Source organism: Capra hircus, chromosome 12 (assembly GCF_001704415.2).
Source record: "Capra hircus breed San Clemente chromosome 12, ASM170441v1, whole genome shotgun sequence".
Lineage (NCBI taxonomy): Eukaryota > Metazoa > Chordata > Mammalia > Artiodactyla > Bovidae > Capra > Capra hircus.
In genome coordinates this window covers 33172722-33188090 of record NC_030819.1, presented here as the reverse complement: position 1 = coordinate 33188090, position 15369 = coordinate 33172722, and the positions used below count along the sequence as shown (strand labels likewise).

The window sequence follows — 15369 nt, the reverse complement described above, 5'->3', positions numbered from 1 at the left end:
GCCCGCCAGGTGCCTCTGACTGTGGGGATTCTCCAGGCAAGAATGCTGGAGTGAGTTGCCATGCCCTCCTCCAGGGGATCTTCCCAAACCCAGGGTCCAACCCGTGCCTGTTGCATCTGCACTGGCACGGGGGTTCTTTACCACTGTCTCCATCTGGGAAGCCCTGAGGGCTGCCTACCTGTTGCATAAAAGAAAGAATAAAATAGGAAGGATTGAGTGTGTGTTAATCTCTCCTTGCTTCCTTTTCCTCTGCCTTCTGAGACTCTGTGGGAAAGAACAACATTATTTAAGAGTCAGAGATATGACTTAGGAGCCTGTGGTTTTGAAGAAACAGTATTTCTTAGAAAATGTGTCATTTGGGACGTTTGTTTCCTCTGAGATAGTCTTTGGATAAATAAGTGAGAACTGTTGACCTATCCTGGCCAAACTGTTGAAGGTTCAGGATTCAGTACTTTGTTTGAGTTGGTAACAGCTGAGGAAAGATTAAGCCTGGGGACTCATTTAAATGAGCTATAATGTAAAAAGCATACGTATCATTTTGAGAAGAGAGGCTAAACTGCCTAAGTATTAGGAAAAGTGGATCATTTCTGCCTTCTTCCTTTCTTCCACCTAGCTTCTAGGACATTTTCCCTCAGAATTTAATAAAATGTTTTTGCCCCAACTCGCTGTCACTTTTCTGTCAGTTCAGTTCAGTTCAGTCGTGTCTGACTCTTTGTGACCCCATGAATCACAGCACGCCAGGCCTCCCTGTCCATCACCAACTCCCGGAGTTCACTCAGACTCACGTCCATCGAGTCCGTGATGCCATCCAGCCACCTCATCCTTGGTCGTTCCCTTCTCCTCCTGCCCCCAATCCCTCCCAGCATCAAAGTCTTTCCCAGTGAGTTAACTCTTCACATGAGGTGGCCAAAGTACTGGAGTTTCAGCTTCAGCATCATTCCCTCCAAAGAAAGCCCAGGGTTGATCTCCTTCAGAATGGACTGGTTGGATCTCCTTGCAGTCCAAGGGACTCTCAAGAGTCTTCTCCAACACCACAGTTCAAAAGCATCAATTCCTTGGTGCTCAGCCTTCTTCACAGGCCACCCCTCCTTTTCTGTAGTCTTCCTTAAAAAAATGCTCTGCGGTTTGTGAACACATGCTGCAAACTTCTGTCTCACACTCACCACAGCCCTGCCTGTTACCCTCCGACGATCACACCTTCTCTTCCAACGAGAACACAGGAAGACAAGGATGCTACACAGATTCGCTCCAGATCTGAGAACTAGCATCTGGCAAAATGGAGACTGGAGCTCTGGTGTCCAGTGTCTTTCAGCCTTTTGTGTGTCTTTACTACAACATCTTAGGAAAAGATGACAGTGAAGAAGCATGCTATCGGCCCTCACTGTTACATCTCAACCTCTGACATACCCTTGCACTGGAATATTAATCCTATGTATTTATCAGAGGGAATATTAAAAAACTGGTATGTGTATTATTAGCCCAAGGGTTGGTAGATAATGGCCATATCTGGCTTCCTACCTGTATTTGTATGGCCTCTTTCACATTTTTAAATGGTTGAAAGAAATTAATAGTATTTCATGACCCATATTTTCTATTAAATTCAGCCCTTGGTATATATGAAGTTTCTTTGGTGCATAGCCATAGTCGCTCATATGTGTTTTCTCTGTGATTAGCTTAATGCCATGATGGTAGAGTGGGCAGAGGTGAGTGGTTGCAGCACAGACCTCATGGTGGCAAAGCCTGAAATGTTTACTGCCTGGCCCTTCACAGAAAACGTTTGCCAGTTCTTGTGTTGGCCTGTTGCTGTGATCCCTGACTTTTGTTGGAATTGAACACAGCCATCTAGCCCTTCCAGACTCACATCTAACTCCTCTTACTAAGATTGTATCCTGGATCTCTCAAATTCCCTAGTGGCAAATAACCTTTAGTCACTAGAGTTTTTATTTTTTCCCTTACTATTTATAACAAGTGGTCACTCTGACATTTCTGTGAATAATACAGCCACCACAGTTCAACTATCTTAACCCAATAGGACATAAATGCCCTTTAGAGAATCATGAAGAGGACACTTGCTAATGTCATGTGTTCTATTTAGGATTGCCTGTTGAGATTAGTTTTCTTCCAGAGAGATGCTGTCCAGACTCGCCTACATAATAGCTTATACTTGTCCCAGGTCATTACTACTTCACAGATTCTTTATTCCAGCCTCTGCCTTCTCAGCACGTTGTTGCCTTCTGATTTACAGATAAGAGGCCACAAAACCCACCTTCGTCTCCTGCCTCCTCTGCTCATTCTCCCTTTCTCACACTTAAATGCTCCTTCCTTAAGCCTCTTCTCTTTTCCTTCCTTACAGTCTCCTTGGGTGCTTTCATTCATGCCTGTGGCTTCACCTAAGTTACTTGTTGATGTCCTCTGGTCTCTTTGTCTCTAGCCCTCTCTGCTGAATTCTGACTCTACTGAGCACCAGCATGTAGGCATGTCCTTGAATTCAGTTCATTTTTTCTTAAGCATGCTTATCTCATCTCTCCCATTTTAGTGGATGACATCTGTGTCTTAGAATCCATGGTGTTGGCCTTGCCTTCCTTCTTTGCTCTGCTCCCTGTATTCATTGAGCCACCAGGTATCTCCACTTGAGCTTAGATGTCACTGTACCTTGTGAGGTCTCTACCAGCTCCGCTATGAAGCCTCCTAACCCGTCTCGCAGTCATCAGTCTCTACCCAATTAGTGCATCATCTGTATGGCTGTTTATGCCATCATAAAAGAGCATAGCTGGTCATGACTTTCTCCTTTACAAAGTCAAAACACTAGTTGAATATTAAGGCCAATACTATATACCAGTAGTCCCCAACCTTTTTGTCTTCCACAGGCTGGAAATGGGGGGATGGTTTCAGTTTGATTCAAGTGCCTTACCTTTATTGTGCACTTTATTTCTGTTATTACATCAGTTCTGCCTCAGATCACCAGGCATTAGATCCTGGAGGCTGGGGAACCCTGCTGCCTGTGACAGGATGTAAGTAGATCCTTCCAATGTCTCAAGCCCCGATTCTTCTCCACATTCCCTTTGCTTCTGTCCTAACACTGGCCATTCCCTGAATATGCATCTCTTGTTCATGTCTCCTTGGCTTTGCACGTGTGATGCAGTTAAGCAGTTACTAGGAAGTGCTCTTACAGGTATAGCTTCAGCCGGTCTCAATCTGGACTGACATGTCTCAACTCACCTTTGTCTTCAAAGATACACTAAATTGTAGTTATAGTAGGTTTAAGAAAGTTGGCAGAATCATTTAGATGTGAAAGGAGGAATGGTAGAATGGTTTGAAATAGGGGAATATTAGTGAAGTTGCCAAGATTTTAACCACAGTCAACGTTTATGTGTTGGACATTGTATTAGGTACTCAGCTGGCTCTGTCTATAATGAGGGGAAAGTGTGAAAATGACGGTTTCCACAGTAGAGCATTACTTTATTTTGAACTTTTTTAGGTTGATGTGTACTGTCCTTTTGAGGATTATCACTACGATTTTCACATTAGATCAGTTATTCTTTTTATGTGAATTAAGCCATGCTGAATTCTTAGATTTTGATTATATGCATAGATATATATATATATTCAACAAAAATTCAAATATTTACAATGAATCTAAGCAAAGATGATCAAGATATGGAGTGTCATTGTTTCTGGAAAAATTTTTGTTAGGAATATTTAGTGTGGAAAATTAAAATCTTTACATTCTTTTTTAAACCTGTCCCATTACCTATCTGTTATGATTTTTCTTGACATTATCACCACTGGAGCATTTATCAAATTGATTTTTGCAGAGGAAGTCATACTTTGCTTAATGATGTATAAAAAATAGCTTCACAGATAGAGTGTAATTTATTTTTTGAAGTTAGATAACTTTGAAGGTGTACATAAAATAACCTGATAGGCCATTAGACACTCAAACTAGCTTCTCTCTAGGAAGATGAGGGATCCATCCACAATTTAGTATTGATACTTTGTCACGTTTATTTCAATAGAAAATGCTTATTAGATAGAAGGTGGCAAAGTTGAAAGGTTAACCAACACCAATTGTATTCTTAACAAGAAAGCTTTAGAAACTCTTTAGATGTGGGCCATGGGGTGCAGGAGAGTGGATAAGGGTACGAGTGAGATGATCTGTACTACCTTCCAGATGTTGTATTTGGTGAAAAGCCACTGCACTACGTGAGAAAGGAGGAGAGCGGTTAAAGTGGTCGGTGACCGCCACAAGCCTGCGGGTGATGCTCAGGGCAGGCTGGCTGAGGGCGGCGTGGATGGCTGGAAGTTTGTAGAGGAATAGATGTGCTGCTTTAGCAAGAGATGGCCAGGGTATTGATCAAGGAAGTGGCTATAGGACCACACGGGTGCAGACAGAAGTGTTCTGGCGGAAAGTTGAACTTAGGCATTTAGGGATGAACGACTTGCCAAGTCAAGACTTGCCAAACAAGTCTGTTTAATCTGACTTGAAGAAGCCCTTTACTTAAAACTCTGGAGTAGGAAGATAGGAAAATTAGCTGTTCAGAAGGCCAAATTATCACTTACTTTGGCCTTCATCAAAAAATTGTCTTGCTCCTTTCTTCACTTCAGTCACTCAGTCATGTCTGACTCTCTGCGACCCCATGAACTGCAGCACACCAGGCTTCCCTGTCCATCACCAACTCCCAGAGCTAGCTCAAACTCATGTCCATTGAGTTGGTGATGCCATCCAGCCATCTCATCATCTGTCATCTCCTCCTCCTCCTGCCTTCAATCTTTCCCAGCATCAGGGTCTTTTCCCATGAATCAGTTCTTCGCATCAGGTGGCCAAAGTGTGGTAGCTTTTAGGACTGATTTCCTTTAGGATTGACTGGTTTGATCTCCTTGCGGTCCAAGGGACCCTCAAGAGTCTTCTCCAAAATCACAGTTCAAAAGCATCAGTTCTTGGACACTTGGGTTTTTTTACCATCCAACTCTCACTTCCAAACATAGATTCTTAGGGTCATTCTGATCATCATAGCAAGCCTCTCAAATAATTTGACATCCTTATATGCAGAAAATCCATTAATTAATTGGGAAAAGCAAAACTGCCTTATGAAAAGTTCTTTTGTTTGTTTTTAATCTCTATGAAAATGCTTCCCGTTAAAGTTGTTCCAGTTCTTCAGCTACAGAGTGAAGAATAACTAGGAAGCAGCGGCTTCCACTCAACTCCCCTCTCCTCCTGCACCACAACCTGGGGCACGAATACAACATCATTGTTTTGTTTGCTTGCCTCCGCAACAGTTCTCCTCCCTTTTCTTAAAATCCTCCATGCCAAGAGGACAATGCAGAGCTTTCTTTCTCGCAATAGATGGCTAGTTGTGTTCTTAGTTGGGATCTTGCTGTCATAGCCACAATCACTGTGCCATTATGCTGGGTGGCTGGGTCACAGAAGTCATTGTGCAGAGTAATGAATGCTGTTTAGTTGTGATGCGTTGTCGCTTGCATCTGTGGGTGAGAACACGCAGTCACTGTAATCTGGTGAGTGATCAGACTGGTGTGATGTAACATCATCTGTTAAGCAAGTGAGCAGTCACAAAGAGCAGTTGGGCATTTCTTTCTTCTTTAATACAGAATTGTTAATGAGAAACTTTGAAGGTATGAGACAAACTACATAGTGGGTATTGCATCTTAACTGCTATTTCTCAGTGTATCTAGGGCTCAGTGTACATATCTGGTGGTTTAGGGCAGGGAATACCAACCAGCTCTGCACATCTCTGCTCTGGGCAGGTTGGGAAGGACTCCTTAACCCCCAGAGAATTGCATGTTAGATAAGGGTCATGACTGGTGTCAACCAGGAACGTGGCTTCCTGGCAGAGTCCAGTTCTTGAAAAGTGTGGATTTTGAAAACAGAATTGCTGAATGCAGATTCCTCTGCTAGTTCTTTCATCTACATAGGGAACAGGTACTTCTGTAGTTGTTCATATGGGATGTTACTATTTCTCAAGAATTCTTGCTGAAGTAACAGGAAACATTTTGCTCTTGTAAATAACCTTGGTGATATTTTGCAAGGACCTCACCAGCCCTGGGATTGAAGCTCGTTAACTTTCTTGCCTGCCCACAGCTTCTTCCTTTCCACCCCACTGCCTCCCATTTTTGAACACTTTTCAGCTATTTGCTCATTAGCATTGCTCATTAAAAGTGTCCTGGGGAGTGCATTTCAGAGCAGTCCTTTTTATACATGTTTCGTCAAGTTTTGTCAAATTTCCAGCAAATATAACCAAGTTACTGCTCAAAGTGAAACTTAATATAATTTATATTTTTTATTTCTTCCCTCCTATCCTGCTTTTATATATACTAAGTATCCACTTAGTATACATCTAAGTGACTGCTTTTTAGGAAAGTGTGTTTTGACTAGCTGAGGAATCTGTACTCCATGAAGAGAGAGGGAGTGATTTTAGATGTGACTTGTTTTGTTTTGTTTTGTTTTTTTTTTTTAACTATTTAGAGTGTTTTTATGATCCTAAGGTCCTGGGAATTTTGGAGGAGGGAAATATGTTAGTTAGGACATGTGAGTTAATGTACAGTTACATCACCTGCCCATGCAGGTACATTCCTTTCTGTATCTTATTTGTTTGTTCAGCTGCTAAATTATGTCCGACTCTCCACAATCCCGTGGACTGTAGCCCGCCCAGCTTCTTTGTCCGTGAGGTTTCCCAGGCAAGAATACTGGAGTGGGTTACCATTTCCTTTCTTCCTTATTTTATAGTATTAAATTAATAATATGTGTAATCCTACCTTTAAAAGTTATGTAAATAACATGTTCAGTACAGAAAATTTGGAAAATTTTTTTTATGAAAAAAAAAAAAAAATCCAACAGATTATCAATTATCTCTACGCCTGCTATCTAAAATAACTATCAGTAAGTTTTGGTGTATATACACCCTTGTGTTATTTTTAGAGATCATTTTTCCATAAAATTTGTTTTGGCCTCAAGCCCATTCAGAAATGTGGTAGTCATTTTAAGTTTCTTCCATAATCCACGAACAAGTTTTCATAAAAATATTTTGATCAACATTTGTTAATATTAAATGGATTGAAAATAAACCTTGAGGAAAAAACTATAGGACCATTAACAGTTAAAAGAACTGTTTCTGTAATTATAAAGATAAATTGCTTTGAGTTTTTCTTTTGACCTTAACATTTTATATTATTAAAACATTTAAGTTTTTTGTGCAGAAATAGAAAAACAAAACATTCATAATGAGGAAATGAAAGACAAATTTTCATTGTTATGTAGACATACTGACTGTGATCAAGGTGCTTCTGATTGATTTGTTCTTCACGGTGGTAGAAATAGGACCCTTATTCACAAATAGCCCATTTTTACACATTTTTCCCTAAGATAAATGAGTCAGTTAAGAGTGAAAAGTTGCTTTGTCTCTTTATTTTTTTTTAACCTCTTCTCTTTCTCTCTGACCAGTCCATGTTTGCTTCTGTATAGCTAACTGCTGCTGTTTATTTTCTGCTTCTGTGACAGCCAGCCGATGGCGAAGTCTCTTCCCTTCAAATGTCTCACTGGCTTTTCCTTATAGTCCTGTGGCAAGACTCAGCCCTTATAGCAATGGCATTAATACTCCCAGCTTCTCTAAAACCTCAAATAAAGCAATACTAACACCTGAAAGAACAGGTAATATTTCAACTTCTTGATTAGCTGCTTACTTTGTGAATCAGTCACCAAACACAGCTTAAAAAATAATCCACCTTTCATTGAAAAGCTTGAGGGTAATTTTGTCACAATGGGGAGTTTGCTGTACACCTACACTGGGTACGAAAAAGGCTAGCATTAATTTATACTGGTATCATTAATCTGTTCTTCATTGTGTATAGCAGGCAGCTTTCCCTCCTTATCAAATGTATATATTACATATATGTATTTCCAAATGTGCTTTTAAAATTAAATGTTGAACAAAATTAGAGGTACTTTCATTATGGTTGAAGATTGTAAGACTTTTATATCTTGTTTAAAAACTTTTTGATCGCTTTTTAAGTCAAGGTTCTGTAGAAAGACTAGTCACAGTTTTATGTGATGGCCGTCTCAACATTTCCTTCATTGTTTGAGCACTGGTGTGACTCCATTCTTACAATTTTCTCTCTTGGGTCCTTCCTTCCTTGGTTGTCTTATCTCAAGTCACTACTTACTTTCCTGAGTGACTTGTAGTCTCCTGTGAGGACTCTATCATCACAGATAGAGTGATAAAGGTTTATGCAGGTTTTGTATGTGCTTTTGTATGGACATGTGCCTTTTATGTGTGATATTCTTATCCATGTATGGCACTACTGTTTGCACCTGTTTAAAAAATGTACCAGATTAAAATTTATTTTAAAATATATAATCCATTGTTACCAGCAACAAGCGTGTCTGATTATTAGTTGGAAGTGTACAGCATGTGCATCTTAATGCCTGTAGGTATATACTTAAGCTAATAGGATGCAGGTTTAGCAGTATTGAATTTTCTTGTCTTATGGTGGTAAAAAATACACGTATGTGAAATCCACTGAAATCTGCCTTCTTGACAGTTTTTTGTAGTGTACAGCAGAGAGTGGTTTTTGAACTGTGAAAACTCACTTTGAAAAAAAAAACAAAACAGAAAATGAGTGGTTTTGTGTATGTGAATTACAAACATGTGAAAACATGCATATTGCCTTGCCATTGTCTTGTCACAGTGGTATGCTGGTCATTTTTTTGGTGACTTATGAAAACAGGAAAAATACAAAGGAGTCTTTTTTTTTTTCTTTTTTAATATGTCCGTCAGCCACTCTGTGTCCTTTGATTGGAGAATGCCTTGATTTGCTGACTGTTGATGTATGAACTGTAATGTAAAGCACATACAGATATCCATTCTTTAGAGTTAATAACAAACATGTTTCCTTATTTTCAGGTTACACATCCAGGGGCTCCCCTCTCAGTCCCCAGTCATCCATAGACAGTGAGCTGAGTACTTCCGAGCTGGAAGATGATTCTATCTCCATGGGATACAAGTTACAGGACCTCACAGATGTTCAGATCATGGCTCGTCTGCAAGAAGAAAGTATGTCCTTCTTTTTAAACTAGAAAATGTCTTACACTAGAGGCTTCTACTTGAAATCTAAGATTTCAGGCATTTCTCCCCCAGGTAATGGGCAAACAGTTCTGTTCTTTCTCTTATACCACCCTACTCTGGAGGAGGAGCAATTAATTAAGTGCTTCTCAGCCTCATGACCATTGTACAGTATTGAGATATACTGCAGCCAAAATACGTGGATGTAAAAACATTGCCAGTGTAGCCACTGTGGAAACTAGTTGGCCAGTTTCTTAGAGTAACTGTCATTTCTATAAGGCCCAGCACATCGTATTCTTGGGCATTTATTCTAGAACGATGGAAACTTGTGTTCAAAAACACAAAACATGTACATGAATGCTCCTAGCAGCTTTATTTATAATAATAGCTAAAAACCAGAATGATCTCTGATGTCCTTCAATAATAAGTGGTCCGTCAAGCTGGGATACCTCCATACTGTGGAGTACTGCTAAGCAAGAAGAAAGAAGAAATTCTGTTAGACGTACCATTTTGGGTGTATCTCCAGGGAATTATGCTGAGTGAAAAAGATGCCCCAGGTTGCATACTGTATAATTCCCTTTCGATAACATTTTGGAATGACAATTTAGAAATGGATGGCATAGTAGTGGCTGTTGGGCTCAGGGACATGGGACATGATGTGGGCTCTCAGGAGGGAGGTGGGCATGGTTATAAGAGGGCAGCATGAGGGATTTGGGGAGCCTGTCGCAGTTTTGACTGTGGTGGTAGTTATACCAGTCTACAGGTGATAAAATTGTATAGAATTTAATACGAACATATGTGTATACATATAAATAATACTGGGAAAATCTAAATCAGAGGGGTTTGTATACTGCCAGTATTTTAGTTCTATGATTTTGCACAATGATACCATCAAAGGAAAGTGGGCAAAATGCACAAAAAAATCTCTATTATTCCCAAGAACTACATGTGAGTGTGCAGTTATCTTAATAAAAATTCAACTAAAAATGCCTTCTCAGATGCAGACTTTTTAATATATATAGAGTGGATAAACAACAAGAACCTGCTGGATAGCAGAGGGCACTATCTCAGTACCCTGAGATGAACCCTAATGAAAAAGAATGTATATATGCATGTATAACTGAATCACTTTGCCATGCAGTAGAAATTAACAAAACATTGTAAGTTAACTATATTTCAATAAAAAACATACATTTCTAAAGATAGATAATTATGGAAGAGGAGATAATTAGAAATGGGACAGTTTAGGGGGTAATTGGAAACGGTTGTGCAATAAAGTTACAGCAAGTAATCTGAGAGTGAACGACTTCCATGGTATTAATGGTATCAAAAGGCAGAAGAAGATGTAGATCACAGAACTGGGCTCAGCTTATTTTGGAGTTAGCTTCTCAGGCCAACATAAATAGAAATAGCCAAGTATCATTTGAGCAAAAACAGATTCCTGCTTTTAGAATTGAGCAAGGCTACTATGAGAAACCCTGTATTGCTTGTGCAGGATTTAATAAGATAAAATTTTGAGAGGAAAAGTGATCATTTTATATTTTGTAACAGTAAACTGACAGTAACTCTTTCAAAAAAATAGGTAGCTGAGAGATGAGATGTCAGCCTCAGAAGTTAAGTAGTCAGGCACAGACCACTTTAAAAAAAGTTGTGAGTTGGCAGTGAGATAAATAAGCAGAGACTTGCAGGTTGACTATTTTTAGATGACTGTCATTGAGGATGACCCCAAATGATTGAAGTTTTGAAGTGTCAGCATGCTTTAAAAAAGGTAATATTAGTAACAAAAAGAACAAGAGAAGTGACCTTGTTAAGAAAATATTGTGCCTTAGGTTATGAACTTTCCTTTGACTTTGAAAGCTGGGGTGGGGAGCAGAAGGAGCTCCTACCTGGGCAGAGAGTTGATTCTTTGAATTGTCTTAACTCAGAGTTAACTGCTCCTAATGATGATGAATAGGTTTTCCTAAGCACCCTTCCTAAGCATCTCTCCAGATTTCATCAGGAATTGCTTAGGGATATTGACAGACACTGATTGATGAACGAGAGCCATGTATTTAATCATCCCTGGAATTAGGTCAGGTTTTTTTCCCCCTAAAACAGGATAGTCTAGTATTAGCTGTCTGTTTGGTAGGTAAATGTGTCTGCTTTCTTGGGTTTTAGTAAACTAAGAGCAAGACAGAGGGTCTCCGTTTGAATCGTGTGCTTGGCATGAATTTTCCTGCAGTATTTGATGAACTAGAACTCAATAATTAAGCCAAACTGCGGTGCCTCCTAAGGTAATAGCATTTCCTGTTGTTCTTATAGGTCTCAGGCAAGATTATGCTTCTACTTCAGCATCCGTGTCGAGACACAGTTCCAGTGTGTCACTGAATTCAGGAAAAAAAGGGACATGTAGTGATCAAGAATATGATCGATTCAGCCTGGAGGATGAGGAGGAGTTTGATCATTTGCCACCACCTCAGCCCCGTCTTCCAAGATGTTCCCCTTTCCAAAGAGGAATACCCCATTCACAGACTTTCTCCAGCATTCGGGAGTGTAGGAGGAGCCCCAGTTCCCAGTATTTTCCTTCGAATAATTACCAGCAGCAACAGTATTATTCACCTCAAGTCCAGACTCCAGATCAGCAGCCAAATAGGACCAACGGAGGAGGTAGGTTGTATGCTGCTTTGGTATCTGATATGCTTAGATCTTTCCTATGTGGCCAAGAAATGGGTTTTAAGGTCAGTATAAATAATGGGTAAATGTTTCCGAGGTGACCTTAAGTACAGCCTCAAGACCTTACCAGTTCAGTTGGTGTACACTTAAGTCTCTGATGGATCAGCTTCTGATTCCGTGTCCCAGACTTAGAGATTTACAGCTTCAAGAAAACCTCTGTGATGTAACAGATGGAGTCAGAAATGGGAAGCATCTTTATGTTGCGCCTGGTCCAAGTATAGTGTGGCAGGGTTGCGGGAGTTGAGGGGCTCATGGAAGAGCTTCATAGAGTTGGAGACACAGAGCTGCACCCTCCCTTGTCTTTCTCGAAACCCCGCGTCTCTCCCCGCCTGCCTCTGGCTCAGAGTGCTGGATGGTGAGCTTGGACGACCGTGCTTGGCGAGGATGCTGCTCATGCACGTGGAGACCTAGGGGATGGTGGGGTGTGCTTTCCCCTGACCTCTTGACATCTAGAATTAAGTCTGCACAGCAGTGTGGATATGGAGGCTGAGGTTGTGTGTGGTGACAGCAAGGTATGTGTCCTGATGTCAGCACAGAGGGTTGGAATATATGTTATTCTCTTTTGTATTTTTTTTTCTACCTCCCTCTTCATCATTTATCTTCCTTCCCCACTCCCAGGAGTTAGATCATGACTTCCAAGAACTATATGGAGAATAATCATGTGATATTTTAGCCTGGTATGTTTTTACGATAATGATCCTATAGCATATGGAGAAACAAGCCGTATTTATAAACTAATATTTTTGAATTATTATATAGCACCATTTCTCACACCTGGGCCCAGAAATAACTTAAGCAAGTTATTTAAAAATATTGCAAGGGCAGATACAAATTGTACTAGTCATCACCTGCCAGCGTGTACTAAGTTTTTACTTTATCTTCCTCTGTACTTGTAATTATTCATGCGAATTGAGAGATCATTTGAACATATTTAAGGTTTAATAGTTAGAGCTTATCTCTTAATTTTCAGATTTCAAATCTAAAAGAAAACTGTGGCAGGTAAAGTGACTGCCACTGATGACCAATTTATTTAAGCTTTTATCAAAGACAGTAACTACTGGATCATTAAAACTGTGGGAGAGCGCACCCAGAGTTGTTCCCGTGAAGGGGTTTTTTTTTTTTTTTGGTCACATCCTGCCTATCCAGCAGATGCTCCCTGCATCTTGATTAGTATTATCAGTGGGATCATTGTTCCCCCTTAGAAAAGTGGTGTTAACTTATATTCAACACCATTATGAAACCGATTGGGTTTACCTAAACATGTGTTACGATGGTTCCTATTAGGAAAATGGAAACATATCTCAGCCTAGTGTCTGACTGTGGTAGTTTTATTTCTCTAAAAGGGCTGGTCTCTGCATGCAAAGGAAATGGAAGATAACAGCAGTTCTCTGGATTGAACTTCTGGCTGATCAACTTGATGGCTGAGCACACAAGCCCTGAAGGCTGGTAGATGCTGAGTTGCCAGCCTGGCCTACCACTTATACCTTTTCCCTGTCTTTCCATGTCTCTGAGTTTTCATTCATTTGGTTGCAAAATGTAGACAAATAACTCAGGTATAGTTGGACATCAAGTCATCTGATATACGTTCTCCTTTATGTAACATGTAATCCTTTAACCTAAGTTTGTTATAAGGAATCAATGAAACTATGACTGTTTCACCCGGAACAAAAATTTCTGAAAAAGTTAAAAGTGCTAAAAAGGTAAAGGTTGTTTCCTCATCTCTACTTTTTTCTTTAAACTTTTATTGATATGGCTCAGATATCTGAACCTTCATTTGTTACCACAGTATTATTTAAACAAAACTGTAGAATAAGAGTTGTAACTTGGAAACTAATCTATCAATTATTTTTCTAAATTATTAAAATAATATAGATGGAAGAAAACAGTCGTTATAATACTGATCTAATTTAATTAAAAATAAAACAGAAGTGTGTGTTAATACTTCACTATTTCCATAGCTCCTACACTGCCTGGGTTCAAAAGGGATGGCTCTTCAAAGTCCTTGGAATATTTCTGGGGTTCATGGGATTAAAAGGAGCACTCAGTAGTCCCTCTTTACCTGTGACTTCGGTCACCCATGGTCATCTGCAGTCTGAAAATGTTAAATGGAAAATTCCAGAAATACACAGTTGTAAGTTTTAAAGTGTGCGTTGTCCTGAGTACTGTGCGGAAATCTTGGGCCTTCCTGCTGTGTCCCAGGTGGGACGCGAGTCCTCCCTTTGTCAGGTGTATCCAGGCTCTGTATACTACCTGCCTGTCAGTGCCTGTGTAGGAAAAGCACCCTAAGGTTCAGTGTGTGTGTTAGCCACTCAGTTGTGTCTGACTCTTTGCGACTCCATGACTGTGCCGGCCAGACTCTTCTGTCCATGGGATTCTCTAGGCAAGAATGCTGGAGTGGGTTGCCATTCCCTTCTCCAGGGGATCTTCCCAACCCAGGGATTGAATCTGGGTCTCCTGCACTGCAGGCATATACTTTACCATCTGAGCCACCAGGGAAGCTTTACAAAGTTCAGTACTATGTATTAATACTATTGATGGATTCAGGCATTCCCGAGGGTCTTGAAACGTATCACCTGCTGATAAGAAAGGGAGGGACTACTGTATTTGGAGTAGTTTGCTAGGTATGAGAAATAATTAAATCTTACAGAACATTTGCTAACTGTAATTTTTAGGATTTTGTGGGGGGAGGAGGGCGATCAGCTACATGGTGGTGTTAGTCTGAGGACCTGTATTGACGGGAAGGCTAGCTTTAGATGTTTGGTGGGTAACTGGCTGCTGCCTTTATTCCTTAATGGATCCCTAAAGATGGATAATAGAATAAAGGATTGAGAAACAATGGTCTAGACTATAGTCCCATTGAGAGTTGGAAACTCACCTGTCTAACACACTGTATACCACGAGTCAGTGAAAGTTGCTCAGTCATGTCTGACTCTTCGTGACCCCATGCACTATACAGTCCATGAAATTTTCCAGGTCAGAATGGGGAGTGGATAGCGTTTCCTTCTCCAGGGGCTCTTCATAACGCAGGGATCGAACCAGGTCTCCCACATTGCAGGCATGTTCTTTACCAGCTGAGCCATAAGGGAAGCCCACTGTATGGCATGAATATGCATTCATTCATTCATTCATTCATTCTACGAAGTGAGGAATGGTGTCCAAGAGGAAGGACCAGCATGCTCACGGATGCAGGAACACGTGAAGTATTTGGAAACTCTGTGGTTCACTCTGGTTGGCGAGCAGGCTGTGAGGCAGGGGCAGCAGGAGGTGAGGGTGGAGAGGTCTGCAGGGACCACACCTTGGAAGGGTCTTTGCTCAACCCAGGAGCTTGGGCTTTCAGAGGAAGGGGAAGGGGAGTGATTGGACGGTTTTAGGAAGTGGCTGGAAGTCACCAGGTGTATGGACGGTGGGGAGGAACAGACAGGGTGCACAGAAACCCGTTAAGAGGATTTTGTGAAAATGTGGATGACAGATAATGAGGTCTGTGCTAAGGTGCTAGAGGGAGATGTGCTAAATATTTACGAGGCAGAATTGACGGGACTTGGAGTTGAGGAGGAGGAAGGGAGGTGAAACTTGGAAGATAACA

At 40.6% G+C, this 15369-nt stretch overlaps 1 protein-coding gene across 2 annotated transcripts in view; it reads left to right on the top strand.

Annotated features, from left to right (window-relative positions):
• The window catches only part of SLAIN1 (SLAIN motif family member 1), a 52304-nt gene that overhangs the window by 29831 nt on the left and 7104 nt on the right, over positions 1-15369 (top strand). The window contains exons 2-4 of one of the 2 annotated variants that reach the window (XM_018056479.1): positions 7514-7663; positions 8916-9065; positions 11376-11720. In XM_018056479.1, coding sequence (XP_017911968.1) covers positions 7514-7663; positions 8916-9065; positions 11376-11720 — 645 coding nt within the window. The remainder of the gene's footprint in view (positions 1-7513; positions 7664-8915; positions 9066-11375; positions 11721-15369) is intronic. The other variant, XM_018056478.1, reaches the window with a different exon arrangement.